The 15,226-nt window shown below is 42.5% G+C and overlaps 1 protein-coding gene across 7 annotated transcripts in view; it reads right to left on the bottom strand.

Moving 5' to 3' along the window:
- The window catches only part of DPF3 (double PHD fingers 3), a 167,264-nt gene that overhangs the window by 76,302 nt on the left and 75,736 nt on the right, over window positions 1-15,226 (bottom strand). For all 7 annotated transcript variants that reach the window (XR_008577371.1, XR_008577370.1, XR_008577372.1 and 4 more), the window contains exon 3: window positions 10,834-10,941. Coding sequence is in view for 4 of the 7 variants with exons in the window: in XM_054827528.1 (XP_054683503.1) it covers window positions 10,834-10,941 (108 nt within the window). In the remaining 3 variants the exon portion in view is untranslated. The remainder of the gene's footprint in view (window positions 1-10,833; window positions 10,942-15,226) is intronic.

The raw sequence follows: 15,226 nt of genomic DNA, 5'->3' as shown, positions 1-15,226 counted from the left end.
CCATTCTTAATTCCCCTCCAAAGGTACATTGCATCGAGCCTCCTTCCCCGAAGGAGTTCGTTATTGGGAATGGACACCATGGCAAACGCCAATCGTGTCAGACTGCTGAAGCATAAAATACCTGTAATAAACTATTAGGCAATCAAATGCAAAACACAGGGAATATTGAAATGAATTGTAATCTAGCAAAAACATACATAATATCTCTCAGGTACAAGCTGATTATGAGGCTGTAAAATGTTTAGTCCAGAGAATGGGAATGACAGACTGAAGACTTCCACTAAGGAAGGTGGGTGGGAGGTGCAGGGATGTGGGAGGAGAAGCCATCACACTCTCCATTCTACTCTCCACAAATCTGTAAAGCTTGGCTTGTAAGATTTCAAACCGGACTTTATATTAACATTTATTGCTCGTTCCTTTATATTACACACCAGAAAAATATCACTTGCTATAAATTTTATAATATTTCAGACTACAAAACAATTTAATTTGCTATGTGTCAGGAGAACAATAAAATCTAATAGAAGTTTTATAAAAATCATATTTTGAATTTAATGATATTCCATAATCTCTTTGCTATTATTTGTTAACATTTTCTTCTATAAAATAGTGCACAGGTTCTACTATACGATTGATCTAATAGCCTAGTGACTTTATTGGGCTCTATCTTGCAAGATGCTGAGTACCAAACCTGCAAGTCTGGTCCAACCCAGTACTTTACATGTGGATTTAATTTTAAGCATGTGACAAGTCCCATTAATTACAAAAAGATCACTCATGTTCTTAAAGCCCAAGCTCAGGTGCTTTCCTTGTCTGGGGTTAGACAGCTTGGCATCTTACAAGACTAAGCCCTGGGGACTTGATCCTATAAACCCTTTTTCATGTGATTACTGGAGAACTCCCAGGATTACTCACACGAACATACAAAATAGATGCAGTGAATTAGATAAAAGATACCCATTTCCTAGGGTCTTGTGTCCAGTACTTGCATCTAAGCTATTCCTGTGCTTCGCAAAAATCCTTTAGCCGATGCGGCTTATTCTTTTTCAGGCATGGGTACCCGCTACACTGAGAAAAGTGCCCGGAGGTTTGCCGGCAAATCTGTTCAGGTTCAGCTCTAGCTGCAAGAGTCCTACAGGGCAGACGGCTTCCCAGCCGCCCCTCCCCGTTGCTGGAGAGCTGATGATTTGCGCCTTGGGGGAAACGAATCTGCAGGGTTCCAGCATCTCCCCAGGTACCATCCCCTGGCACTTCCCCGGGGGTTCCCATACCCTTTCCTCCTGACAAGCCTTGAGGGAACTGCTTGGGCAACCCACTCCCAGGCACCCCACACCTACTCGGGGAGCGCAGAAACACTCTTTCAAAGCCACCTTTTTCCCTAAGAAGAGGATCTCATCCTCAGCTCACCTGCACTCCCCTCTTTTTAAGGTGAAATCTGTTTATTTCAGAAATAAGTAATCCTGATGGTTACTTACAAACATTGATGTTAACTTCATAGTAAGGGGCTAAATCCCACAGCATTTCACCCCTCCAGCAGGAACAATATGTCTCCTAGAGACACAGCATTCACAGTCAGGCCTTGGCAGCTTAAGAACCACACGCTGAAAAACCTCTTCCCAAAGAGGCGTCCTAGCAGCCAGATGTAGGTCAAACACACAGTAGCCAAGAAAAGCGAAAGAGCGAGACAATGGGCTGGATAACGCAGAAAGGGTGGTGGCACCGCAAGCGAGCTCCCTCTCAAGCAGCCCAGGTATTTCAAGCCAACGCCATCTCAGCTGCCTGAGCCCTCCAAGCTTTCCTCACGTCTTGCAGATCGAGCCCCAAGAGACGACCTCCAGTCACACTGTAGAGGCTCTGAGGAGTTCATCAGCACAACTCATTCCTTCAATTTAATGGCTTCCTGTAGTGACCAAAACATTTTTCAAAACGGCCTGGCTCCAAAGTCATCATAACTCTATTTTGACAAATATACTAAATACAGCTGAGACTAGACACCAGTGGAAAAATCATCTCTAAGTGGCTCCATTGCTTCTGAAATTACAACAGTCTTGTGTCTGTAGGTCGCTGCACATGCATTCCCATTCTCAGGGACGAGACCCAGAGAACTCGGAAAGATAGAGGTTTGACAGTTTCCAGAATTGCCTTATCTTGTTCAGTTACTTCTGCCTTAGCCTGATGACTACAGCCAGAGGGGTCTGGCTTCAGTGGGCTTTTGATCAAAACCCGGAGAGGTTCCAAAGCCCGGTGGCTTCTTCATGCAGCTTTCTCCCAATTATGCAAACTGGCTGAGCCACACAAGAACCAGGACTAATCCCAGGTGATTCATACGAGCAATCTTAGCTAACCAAGAGTTCTCCTGGTACAACTGTGCATATAAAATACTTGTAGTGACCTGTTCCACATGCCACAAATGAAAGAGAAACTATTTAGACAAAGTTAATCCTGTAAATTCTAGCAGCATGACTGTGGAATTAAGCGGCAGAAACAATGTTTTTGTTTCTTGACTGGACTATTTATAGAATATTATTTGCTTTTATAGAAATGAGCGTGTTTTATTTCCGTACCTGCAAAATAATGAAATCCCATTTGGGGGAAAACACATATTCACTCACATTCTTGAACTTACTGACCTGAATTAGTCTAAGAATTTGCAGCTTATCACACGTAACAATGCCCAGCAAGAACAGTGCATGATTGGAAGGAGAAGTTATCGCAGCCCCAGCAGCTATGACGTGCAGAAGGCCAGCTCATCAGTGGCCAAAACGAAGCAAGAAGAGTTACACTGTGCAAAGTTTGAGATATCTTTCTAAAACTTACACTGCACAGCCAGCCTTGTGAAAACTGGCTCAACAATTCACCTATGGTGAGTCTCTTTATTTGTATACATGGGTGAGTAACAAATTACTCGTTTTTCATCACCATCCTGGTACATGTAAGCCCAGGTTTTGCACCATAGCTGGTGCACTTTCATACCAGTTTTGCAAGACTTCATGATGATGGCCAAAACTTTAATACTGGCACATTAAAGGCTTGGCAAGTGGCACGTTTTATTCATATATTCCTTTAAATAAAAAGGTCTCCCCTACCCTTCCCAAACTCTCTATAAAGATTTATTAACTATCTGTTAAGCACTTCTCTGAGATTAAAAAAAAATGAGAGCAATGTTTTAGCACCTCCATTTTACACACTGAGAGAAAAAGACATATTCCATTGTCCCTGTCGCTGTGTGGTGCTGTACAGGGTACAGGTGACGCAAGTACGTGATAGTGGGGCAGGACATTAAATGCAGAGGTTGGCACCTCTACTGCAGACTGGCAATGGGACAGAGATATTTCACTGCAGGACTTCTACGTCATGATTCAGTGTCAGTGAATACATGCGGAAAGGGACAGGTTCTCTGGTATTCTGAGTGCCGCATCAGAAAAGGAAAGCAAACATTAACTGGACAGAGATTTGGACCAGCAAAGGTCCCTGATGTAGGAAGAATTTAAAGGTAGGGGATGAGATGGAATAGAGTCTGGTTAAATACGTGTGTAAAAGGAAGAAGCTGATTCACAAGGAGGTCCCTCACTGATGAGTTTTCTCTCAGTGACAGAAAGTCACTTTTTTTAACCCAAGTCATAGCTGGATGTGTAAGCACCATAGAGCAGCAGCTCTTGCCTGTGGTGCCATGTCCTGCTGTGAACAATCATAGAATCATCTGAAGGCAAGATTAGTGGAGAATTGGAGCCTACTGTTTTGATTCAGTAGCATTGATGGACTCATCTGTAAGCTGCAGGCTTAGCTGATGAATAAACACCTACTTAAATTTAGGCCAATACTTGGATACTTTGCTGGATAAGAAGCCCAAAAGAGAAGGCCCAGAAGAAATCAGTATTTATTTTGGTATAAATAAAAATTGGAGCTGGTAAAAAATTAATTTTCACCCCCCATTCATGTGAGAGGTTCCCAGTTTGCTAAAGATATGATAGGAGAAAAACAGCTGGAGATTCCTATATCCATGATGAATGTTTCCTTTTTCTTACACATTGACATTTCCTATCTAGCCCTACCAAAAAAAAAAAAAAAACCCACGAAAACCAAACAAAAACACCCAAACCAAAAAACCAACACCTTCCAGCATCCCTGCTCCCAGATTTGGATTCACAATATGAAACTTCATTTTATTCCAAAGTGCCACAGAAACGTGACATATATGGGTACATGATAGACCAGCCTCAGGATTCAGCACAGCCAGCGTGCAGATGTGCACGGTAACACATCAAACTAGAACTGAAAATTATCCACCCTCCCTGACACAAAAAGTATTTTTTGTTTTGTTCTACATGAGGTGCCAAAAATAAAGATTGATGGGAATGGGTGAAAATGAGATCTGTTCTAGCTCAACCAGAAACTACAGGATCCATGTGGAATCGCTCAGTAAAATTCTTTGACATGGGTCATGCAGCTTCTTCAAATATGAAGCTCATCATCATCCACCCTCTGTGATGTTGAGTTATGTGACATTGGACCTAATATTTGCCTAACACTTGACCTAAATACACGGCAGGACTCTTACTTTGGCAACACCTACCAAAATCAAATCCTGTTTCTCACAAATAATAACTGAAAAACAGGCTATTCCTGCCACAGAAGAAAATCTGTTTAAAAGCTGACTCATGGAGTAGGCTCAATCCCTCTCCTACCCTAGTTTTACACCCACCGAGCTCCATTTATTTCTGCAGAGGTAACTCCTGACTTAATTCAGTTTAGGTGACCCAGAGTCAGGCCCTGCCCTTGCAGAAAATCCACTATTCCCTGCTCCCTCTGCTGGCCTCCCAGCACAGCCGCCTTGGGCCGATGCCCGCGTACAGAAGCAGGCGTACGCAGAGCCCATTTCCAGTCCTACCACAGCTAAACACCTGGCAGGTGGAGGAATCAGGCATGTGGAAAGGAAAATAAAAAGAAAAAAAAATATTTAAAAAATCCTAAAATCGGTGCTATTTTAAAGTACTGAAGAATATGTTATAAAAGATAAGGAGGGTTATTTTAAAAGCCAAAGTGCTTCAGAATGCAGAAGGACTTGAATAAAAAGCAGATTTTAAAAGACATTCAAGATTTTGGAGGGAAGACAGTAAAAGTCACAGAAGTTGATAAAAGGCTATTAAACTCCATCTTACGTGGCGAATCTAGACCAAATCATCAGAGAACAAAAGTTGCTCCTGTCTGCTGGCTGTCATGTCATATCTGCCCCAAATTTAGGTTTCATGACAACAAATGTTTATAAAAGCCATGAACAATTAAAAAAACTAAAATCAGCTCTACACAAAAGAATCTTTGGTAAATTCACATCCGCAGAAAACTGTCAGAATCTGAACAATGAATACATTGATATTATAGCCCCCTTCAGGAATCTGAATTTTACAGAAGTACTCTTATTTGGCACCAGAAATATTCTGCCTGTTTTCATCCTAAGACAGTCTTAATGGATCTTAAAGAGGAGCCATAGGCAGGTTTGATAATATAACAGGAACCTAATCTTTACTCACAGAGGAGTTTCCATATATGTTAAATAGTAGCCAAACTTTCCGTTAAGAAAACTGTGCCTTTCCTTACAGTGTTCATAGCAAAACAACACTGCTGTCTTCTAGCACCGAACAAGAATCGACATGTGATTGTGTAGAAATTGCTGAAATTGAAAGTGAAACCAGTCAATATTAATTAGCCCATCTGAGAAAAATTATCAAAGGAAATTCTCATGAAATTAGTGTTTTTAATTACTTTTAGGCTCTAATATCATTGAGTGACACTGGACATAGCAACCAGGGAAAGAAAAAAGAATATGGAACTCAGAACTGAGCTCTTTCTGTGTTCTTGGGTTCAATTTCCAGCTACAAAGGTTTAACTGGAGGTTTGTGGTAGAGAAGTAGTTTATTATCTTTGTTGCTCACTTCTCCATTTTGGAATTGAAGTACTTCCTTTCCTATATTTTGTATATTTGGTCTGTAAGATCTGCTATAGTATACAACTATAGCAGAGAGCTTAAGAAGCCTTCACAACAACCCCCAGGATGATGATCTAACATGCTGCTTGAGTCTCTAGATGCTATCATATAAGTGATACTAATGCGAATTCTGTCCTTCACTTTTTAATTTTATCTTAACGTTATCTTGGTGAAGTGCCCCATCTTAAAGAGCACTGACCTCCGCAGACATGCTGAGCATCTTCCACAAGAGTTGGGGGCACTCATCACTTCCCAGGAAAAGCATAGTACCTTGTACAATCAGACACAGTCTCTACAAGGTAAACTGAGATGGTTGAAAGAGATAACAGCTTATCTGTAAGGATTCCGTTCATTCATCCACAAGCACACTCACATAGGTATATCCCATATGGCAGATTAAAAACAGATCAGACATTGTTCAAGTGGCATCTAAAAAGCTGTTATCGGTACTTGCCTCAAACAATTCTACCATGGTTCATCATAGCAAATGAAAAATACTTTTGTTTACTTTTACCTCTTCAATAGCTGGTTAAAAAAAACCACCATTTCTATAGTTCAGCTGAACTTTAGACTGCCCAGAGATAAGTAACAGGACAGACACCAGCACAGGACACCAGCTCATTCTCACCAGAGTAGCAGCACACACAAACTCCACTCCACACCCTCCAAGCAGGTGGGAAGGCTGCCTGCAGTGAGACCTCACTGGTGGCTTTTAGTCCAAAACTCAAGGACAGCAGTGAGTGGAGACAAAAGCTTTCCAGTTATATTCTTTACACTTAATAAAAGCTCAGTGTGTATGTATGTACGTATCTATATTTAGCCATCTTGTAAAACTGACGTAGGACACTACCAATTTAAATTCCACCAGAGTTTTTGGCCATACGCACCCTATCTGTTCTCATCTGCATAGCTGGAAAGCTTGAGTAATACGTGACTGTCAGCAGGGTTTAGTGTAGGTAATACCACTTCCACAATATTGATACCTGACCCAACACAAAATCACGATGCCACCCAGTACCATAAAATCACTAAGTATATAGGACAAGGAGCAATTAAGGTTTCAAGGGGCCTTGGGTGTAATTGGGGATCTCTCTTCCACTTCTAACCTTCATCTTTCCAGCTGCTCTGATATTACTGAGGACCAGAACCCTACTGCTTGCCTTCATGGCACCTGCAGTTCAAGGTGGTGGTAGGAGAGTTGGCAATTCTTCTCCCATTCCTCTGGAAGAACAGGCTACCCAACCCAGTCCAGCCCTCTCCTGCACCCATTCCCAGACTCACAGACCTCCCATGTGCAGGAGATCTGTTCTGCTCTGCTCTTGCTCTCTTACTGGGCAGGACAACAGCCAGCTGAGGAGTGAGTGTGGAGCTGCTTCCAGCCCTCCTGCTGTTCCACGCTGAAGTGCCGTGCACATACCACTGCCCAGTTCTGCAGGGAATCAGGTTTGCCCATATTTGGTCAAACAGAAGTCTGGTTTCATGAATATTATGAGAGTATCAACACCTAATAACTTTACCACTCTGTACCTAGAAAATCACAGTATTAGCAACATGGTGCTATATTGCCCATGCCTGGGGATTTGTTTCAAATCTATACCACTGTTCATAGGACTCTTGATTCCTACACCATACTGACTCGTGTAACAGCTCATATCCATTACAACAATGAAAATTTGGCTGCACTTGAGCCATAGTGCTTGGTTCTGACGATACAAATGTACCACTGAAAGATGAAGACCAACCCATGTGAAAGTAGATGTCGGGAATTCCTAAAGGTCTGGTAATAATATTGATTGTATTGTCACTGAAGCAATTATAAGTAAGTTTTGGCAATACTTTATTTCTACTGCATATCTGTTGGATAGGCTACTGGGTGGGATGGAGGATGCTTAGAAATAGTATTAACGTAAACATTGCTAGACCCTTGATCAAACAACTTTACCAGGGGAACCCATACACGTAACTGAGTACATTGGCAGAGGAAATTAGACGCCTAAAGGCTGTATCAGCAACACCTATTCCAGTCTTCTGATCTTTACAACTTTGGCTGTAACTATTCTTAAAACCAAATACTTCCACTTGAAACTAAATAAAAGCAACAGACTGGGACAATAAAAGCACCATGTTCTATTAAGAAGCGAGCAGCAACTAACCCCAAGAAAAACATTATAATGCACTTGCATTTTACAAAAAAACAGGAGACGGTTGGAGCATGATTATTTTTTACATGAGGTTTTGGTATTACCAAATACGAAACTTTCACTCACTGAGCTGCATCATGCACTACCTAAACCTGCAAGGTACCACCACTGCAAAAGTAGGTTGTAACTATAAATACTATATTATTACTAAATGATTTATTATACCCTCAAACTGCTAGCAATACAATAGTTTGATTCTACTTACTGACCAGCTGATGACTAGCTACAACTTACCAAAACAAAAATCCTAGGTCTATGTATCTCCTGAAGTACGTAGATGTCTTGAACTTCTGGATACAACTTACCACTATAACGCGCCACTCCGAAAGCCCAGATGCAGTCCAAGCAAGTATTCACCCTCCCTGGTTGGTGGTGCTGATCCCACTGACTGCTGGATTGGCAACTTTTGAAGCTAAGATCCCCTTCTGTGTTTGTTACAGTGGCAGTCTTGGAAGAAGTACTTCTAAACACTTAACAAATGTAAAACATAATAAAACTAAGGCTGAGCCCTAATTTGATGTTGTAGAATTGCATTGCTTGCATACGTTATATAACGTCTAAGCAATTCAACAGCCTCCTATATAAAAAAATCGATCAGCTACTCGCATATTAACCCAGCACTCTCTCACTGCTGAGAACAGCTCTAATCCATGACTAGGATGTCCAAGCCCTAGGTGGAGCAAAAGTATGGAACATTTAGATTAGTTTTCTTCCAAACTGATTTTAGATGTCCTACAGTTGTCATCTATGTGCTTTTTAAGGGATCTTAAATTACCATATCTTTGCCCCACACAGTCATCTAATGTTTAACTGAAGAATAGAGGTCAGCATAAGGTGGCTTCCTAGTTTGGCATTAGGTTTTACCACGCTGTCCTCCTCCAAAACATGCAATATTTCTGCTGTCCATTTTGAAAATAAATTACATGATATTTTTCTCAAATTTTCTCCTTTAAATGGAGATCCAATGTTTTCCATAGGTTTTATACTTTCAAATCAGAGAAGGGAAATCCCATGTTTGGCTAGTGAATCTATTCTGGATATGCACAGATGGAGTGAAAATATTTTGTGGTGTAACTGATAAGGAAAGTTAATCACCAGATAGAAATTGGTTGGAAAATAGATTTAAATGGCAGAGCAATATAACTTGCCTTATTTGGCTGCCACTGGCAATGCAACAAAAGTAGCACTCCTGAGATGCAGAAGAGATGTTTATAGCAGGGAAAACAACACAGACAGACATGCTGAGGTCTCTTTATCTGATAACTTTGTGGTAATTGCCTTTCATGCCCTGTGGCATGTAGTATGCACTAATTTGGCATTCAGTGAGTAGAGCAAAGAAACATAATGCAAACAAAGAAGAGTCAAACTCTGCACTACTGCTTTACCTTATTAAATTACTAAGGCATAGCAGCGTTTGCGTCATCACGAAGTCTGAGGTAGACGTTTCTATGGGCCAAAATCACGCTCTTCCTAGAGTTCAGTCTCATTTCCATCATTGCACCTCACTGATTTCACCAGTTCTTTCTGAGAGTCTGGTTCTATTTGCTGGCTGAGATTTTACCCTTGGTTTGAGTCCCAACCAAGTTGTCACAGGCATTTCTTCCTCTTGTCCAACTGTCTGCTGACATCTCCTATATTGAAGGTAGAGAGCCTTCAAAAAATGTTTCTACCAAAACCAACATGAATTTTGCCTCTGATTTTACTGGGTTTAGAATTTGTCTCTGTCGCCCCTTCCTCTCTCTTCATCCACTACTGCACAGAAGAAAAGTCATCAGCATTGCTGAGCATAGCTCAGTTCCCAGACACCTTCTTCTGTCAAACAGGTTTTTTAAATATTCTCGATTTACATTTTGGGGTTTTCTCCTGTACTTTTTACACTAGCAGTGTCTCGCCTCTTAAAAACCACATACAGCTGTGAGTGTGTTCCCTCTTCCGCATAATAGCTGACCCCAAAGACAGCAAGCCTTTATTACTAACTGCAGGGAAAAATGCACAACACCAAGCTCTACCTGACACAGTTGTAGCTCCTTCACGTCTGCTTTACAGTCACTCATTCAGGATCCAGACTCACCACCTCACATAGTTTAATAGTGGGGGAAGAGTACCAAGGACAAGAAGAATGAAAGAGGAATGGACTAAGGTACACATACAGGCATACGCACATATACAAATGTGGCATATGCTCACTAAATTTTATGATTTGCTGTTTATAATCTGATCACACCCCTGGTCCCCAGCCCCATTATGAAAAATGTCATCAGTGTACAGTTCCACACACACAGAGTCTTTTTCACAAAGATTAGGCAAGCAGATGCCAGAGTGAGATTTTGTATTAATAACGCACTGAGGCAATAATTAGTAATATATTGATTCTGTACATCCTTATGCATTTGTTAATAGAAGCCAACATGAAGGTAAATTCAGCTCCCATTGCATTTAATACAAGTTATACACATTTCTGTAAGGGATGAGTTGAGTGCAGAGGGTTTGGTGGTTATTGTTACAGCAAATCAAGACGCAACAGATGCAAAGAGAAATGGTTGGAGAGAGGCAAAGATAAAGTCCAAGGTCTAAATGCCAGGTTTGCATGTATGCCAGCTGCTCTGCAGCACAGGAGAGAGAGAGAGAGAGAGGCAAACAAGTACTTACCAGGTTTAATTTCCAGCAGCTTCAGCCTGGAATCCTCAGGGGGATGCAAACGCCTCTTTTTGCGCCAGCAACGTGCTGGGTATGTGTACAGCTGACCTGGGGCCAGGCCTGAAGATTAAAGGCAAAAAATAAATATAATCACATTTCAGTTTGTAAACCACAAGCACTGTCTCTAGCATCTTTGTTCTTGCCCTTCCAGTATCTCCTTGTTGGAGGGTTCAATCCTGCAAATCATGAGGCAGAACTATGCACTCAAGTGCTCCTGAGGCTTAGTACCTCTTGGGATCAGGTCTACAGAGAATCTAGGTCTCACTTATACACTTCACTCAGCTCACTGAAACCAGAGCTGCACATAAATAATTTGTGATTTCTTCAGGGTAAATAGAATTTCAGACTCTCCTGGGTCGCAGGGGCGATGCCTCCTCCACGGGCAGAGAAAGCCCCTTGGGAGAGAAGAGATGAAGTTCCAACATGCAAATCATAAGGCCCTGATGCACAGAGCAGCTCAGGAAATTTGTGGCTTCCAAGTGGGAGCAAACCAAGATTCATGAGGTCTGGCTATTTGGACTCTGTATTTTTGCTTAAATTCCGGACTTTTGTTTGAAGACAGATTCTTCATTCTGGTTATTACCTCCTCGTGCCGACATCCTGAACGAGGGAAGAGATACAGCAGTAATGTTTATATTATGGCATGCTCCATTGAATGACATTTGGCATCGCTGGCTTCTGAGCTGCCCTGGCTCTTCTGAGAGACTCCCCTTAACCAACGTTCAAGCTACGCTTTGCTCTCTTGTATTCAGAACACAGCAGGGCTTCGTGAATGCATCGCTACTGGGGGCGCAGAAGCACACTGCCAAGTGCTTCAAAGTGTCCTCAACTGCCCCAGATACTCACGACACACAGAAATACCCAGCAAGACACAGAAAAGTTAGAAGAATGTTATTCTCTCCCCTGCTTCCCCTGCCCTCTCCATCCACCAGTTCTGCTTTGGATCTGCTGTCCTTCTGCTGTTGCTGTTAGTCTTGAAGGGGCTACAGAGTGTGTCTGCAATTCCAGACTCATCGCCCATAGAAAACAGGTGAGATCACATAAGAGAGAGGACAGGAGCGGTGTTACATATCTGAAACTGTACCAACAGTTGGACAACAATCAAGGAGGGGTGCCAGTAAAGCAGAACAGCTCAAGGGCAGCAGGATGGCCCAAGAGTTCTCAGCCATCCCTTCTGAAGCAGCCAGGAAAGTGTACCAGCTTGGGAACAAAACTGGCTCACTGAACCAAGTGGGGGTAATGAAAAAAATAATATCCTGTTACTTGGGGAGAAAAAAAAAAAAGAAAGAAAAAAAAAAGACACAACAAAATTATTAACCTCAAGGGAATAGGCTAATCAAATTCTGCAAGTGAAGCCTAAGCTCCTGGTTTGAAATATTTCAGCTGTTGGGAATGCTGGTTCAGAACCCAAAACTTTTCACCTACTTCCAAGGCCGTGGTGCATAAACAGAACATCCACAGCACACTGCCTGGGTATGGCCAAGCAATGGAGTATTCACAGACATCCTGGCTGTTCCAGGGCACAAAGCACTACCGGACTGAGGCTTTTCACGCCCTTCTTTCACTGCTGCACAGCTTGCTGGGCATTATGCCCACCCCAAGAAGGATACATTGCAGAGTGGGGCACTCAGGACTGGTTTTAGAATAAAAATGTGAATAACCAGCACTTCTACAGTGTTTGGACACACTTCTTCATGGCACTTTGCAAACATTAACCACTGCAAACAATTGCTATTATGATGAGGTGGATTGTGCCTGGCTCTGATGTGAGTCATTAAAAAGGTGGAGACAAGAAGCCTCACCCTTTCAGAGCAGGTCCTGTGCAAGAGCTCGCAACACTGAAATGGCAGTTGCTAGAGCAAAGCAGTGGGACACAGAATCGGCCCTTCATTGCACAGGCCTCCACAGAGGAGTCATTTGAGTGAAATAAGCACCACAGGTTTGAGCATTTGTCCCAGACAGAGAGGAGCAAGGATCTACTGCAGGTTTGGGGGAGTATCTGTCAATGTGAGTTCAATTATTGAGCACTCTTACATGAAATAACCATTCTGGATTCAGCCAGGACAGTGAAAGCCAACCACAAATGCTGAAAGCCCAACCAGAAACAAAGCAGGTATCCTTGAAAAGATGGAGGTGGGAAAGCCTCTTCCCTAGAGGACCTACAGCCCACTGCAGGTGGCAGATAGATCAATAAGAGATGGATGATCCAACATCCATCTCTGCACCCCTTGAGGTAAGCTCTCATGCACAGTACCCTTGCTCATTAATACACAGCCATTCAATGAACTTAAAACATATACCAGACCTTCACAGGATCCAAACCCATCAAATGCTACCTTCAGTTCTCCACCCTGACCCCCATCTGTCACCATGCTGGCCCACATGAAGCATGGATCTTTGAATGTTTACACAAAGAAGGGGCAATAAGGAAAGGGTCAGTTCTGGACTTTGAATCTAGCCCTTCCACAGTCAATCTTGTGGTGGGTATGGAAGTAACACATATACAGGTCTTACTGTCTTCAGTCGTGGCTCAGTTGTCTCTCCCTCTGGTGCCTTATAGGGCAACCAGAGAAGGTTCCAAGCATTTGCTTATAGAGGAAATAGCAGAACCTGCAGTGAGTTATGTTGTTTATCTCATTAGAGTAGGAGAGTCATAACTCAAAGCTCGTCTGAAAGGGCGGGGGAGGAGGGGAAAAGGAGGGAGTTATGTGCAGTATTGTGTGAAATTAACCCTGAACTGTTTATTATGAGATGCAGTTTTCTGACTCCTTTAACAAAGAGGACAGCAAGAAACCAGGTTAATACGCTGAGATCCTGACTCTCTGTTTTTCAAGCCCTCTGTAAGTGAACAGAGGTCCTAGAGCTTTGCCATTTGCCTTTATAAGTTTTTCAGGTTAGGGATAGTAAATGGCAGTGAAAAGAGCACACAAGACAGACACCAGGGTGGTTGGCAGAGAATTTTCAGAGCCCTTCAGTATGGGCATAAGCATATTGTGTACAGCCTGAAAACAGGCATGCTAAAAGTGTAGAGGGATGCTTTGACCCACCATAATACTACTAGAAATAGATGATGCAAAGACACCCAGGGGAGCACTAAATGGGCTAATAAAAATCAAGAAAGAGGAGAGCAAATATGGGGGAGGAGGACTGCTTCATTTTGCACAGACTATTCTAATTCAAAATAACAAAGGCATCAGATTTGGTGGCTGATGCAGTTGCAGGAGGCTTGTTTCAATTAAGACTCTCTGTGAAGAATGTTCCACCAGTAGTCCCCACTGCAGCCCTGCAGGAGAAACGTCACTGATCCCCTTTTGCAGGGGAAGCTGCCGAACAGTTCCATATCAGAAGTGAGGAAAGAAAGATTTGCACAGGATTTGCACAGTGAATTTGCTCAAGGTAGCCCAGAGAGCTGAGAAAGGAAAAGCATTAAGACCTCTTGGTTCCTGGTGTGATGCCATAACACTTCTACAATGATTTCTTCTGTAGGTGTGGAGACATCAACGAGACCCATACAAGAGTATCTATGTCTATCTTTGTAGCAGTTGCACTTGCCAAAACATTACTTGTGGATATAGTGGATGTATACCTGCTTATGACTGCGTTCAAAAGGATAAAAATAGCAGCATCTTACTCATAACCAGATGCTACAAGAACAGAAATTCCTTGGGTAAACGGCTTAGCAAAAAAAAAAAAAAAAAAAAAAAAAAAAAAAAAAGGGGAAAGCCAGCTTTGCCAAAGCATAATCTCCTAGGAATGGGAAATTTTCCGCTGAAACAAAAACCCAACTGTGGTCATGAAGCAACCTTCAAAAGAAGGGCTAGCCCAGAACCTCAGACAACTCCCAGCTTGTAAACCACATTCAGCGGTCCCAGATTACTCGAGTAGTTTTGGCAGCTGAAACATTCTCAGGGTATTTTTAATGCTGGTAAAACACCTGCTGTCTCCTGCACCAGAAGTGGCTGCATTTTAGTACAGAAAGAGTTTTCTGATAGTACTGCAAAATCATACTAAATCTACTTTGTATATTTTAGGAACAGGAGCAGTGCAAGGATCCTTCCCTCAGTATACCCTAGGAAAGGGAGAGGGAAAGTTTTGGCTGAGCACACTTCAGAGGTGGCGATTGCTTTCTTAGTCTTCCCCCAGGAGGGCAGGGAAATATGCCATGCGTCCCTTCCACTCCGCCTCCTGCAAACTGGCCAGCGGAGGAGGTAAGAGCAGGCTGCACCTTCCCGTAATTCCAGATCTGGAGTTTTGGGGTTTTTTTCAGTATGGTTTACAGGAATTGGCATGTGTGCACATCGTGCTTCCAGTGTCCATGCACCCTAGCCCCCTCAGTATGTGGATT

The sequence above is a fragment of the Grus americana genome, chromosome 5, assembly GCF_028858705.1.
Source record: "Grus americana isolate bGruAme1 chromosome 5, bGruAme1.mat, whole genome shotgun sequence".
NCBI lineage: Eukaryota > Metazoa > Chordata > Aves > Gruiformes > Gruidae > Grus > Grus americana.
This window is presented reverse-complemented; position numbering and strand designations above follow the sequence as displayed.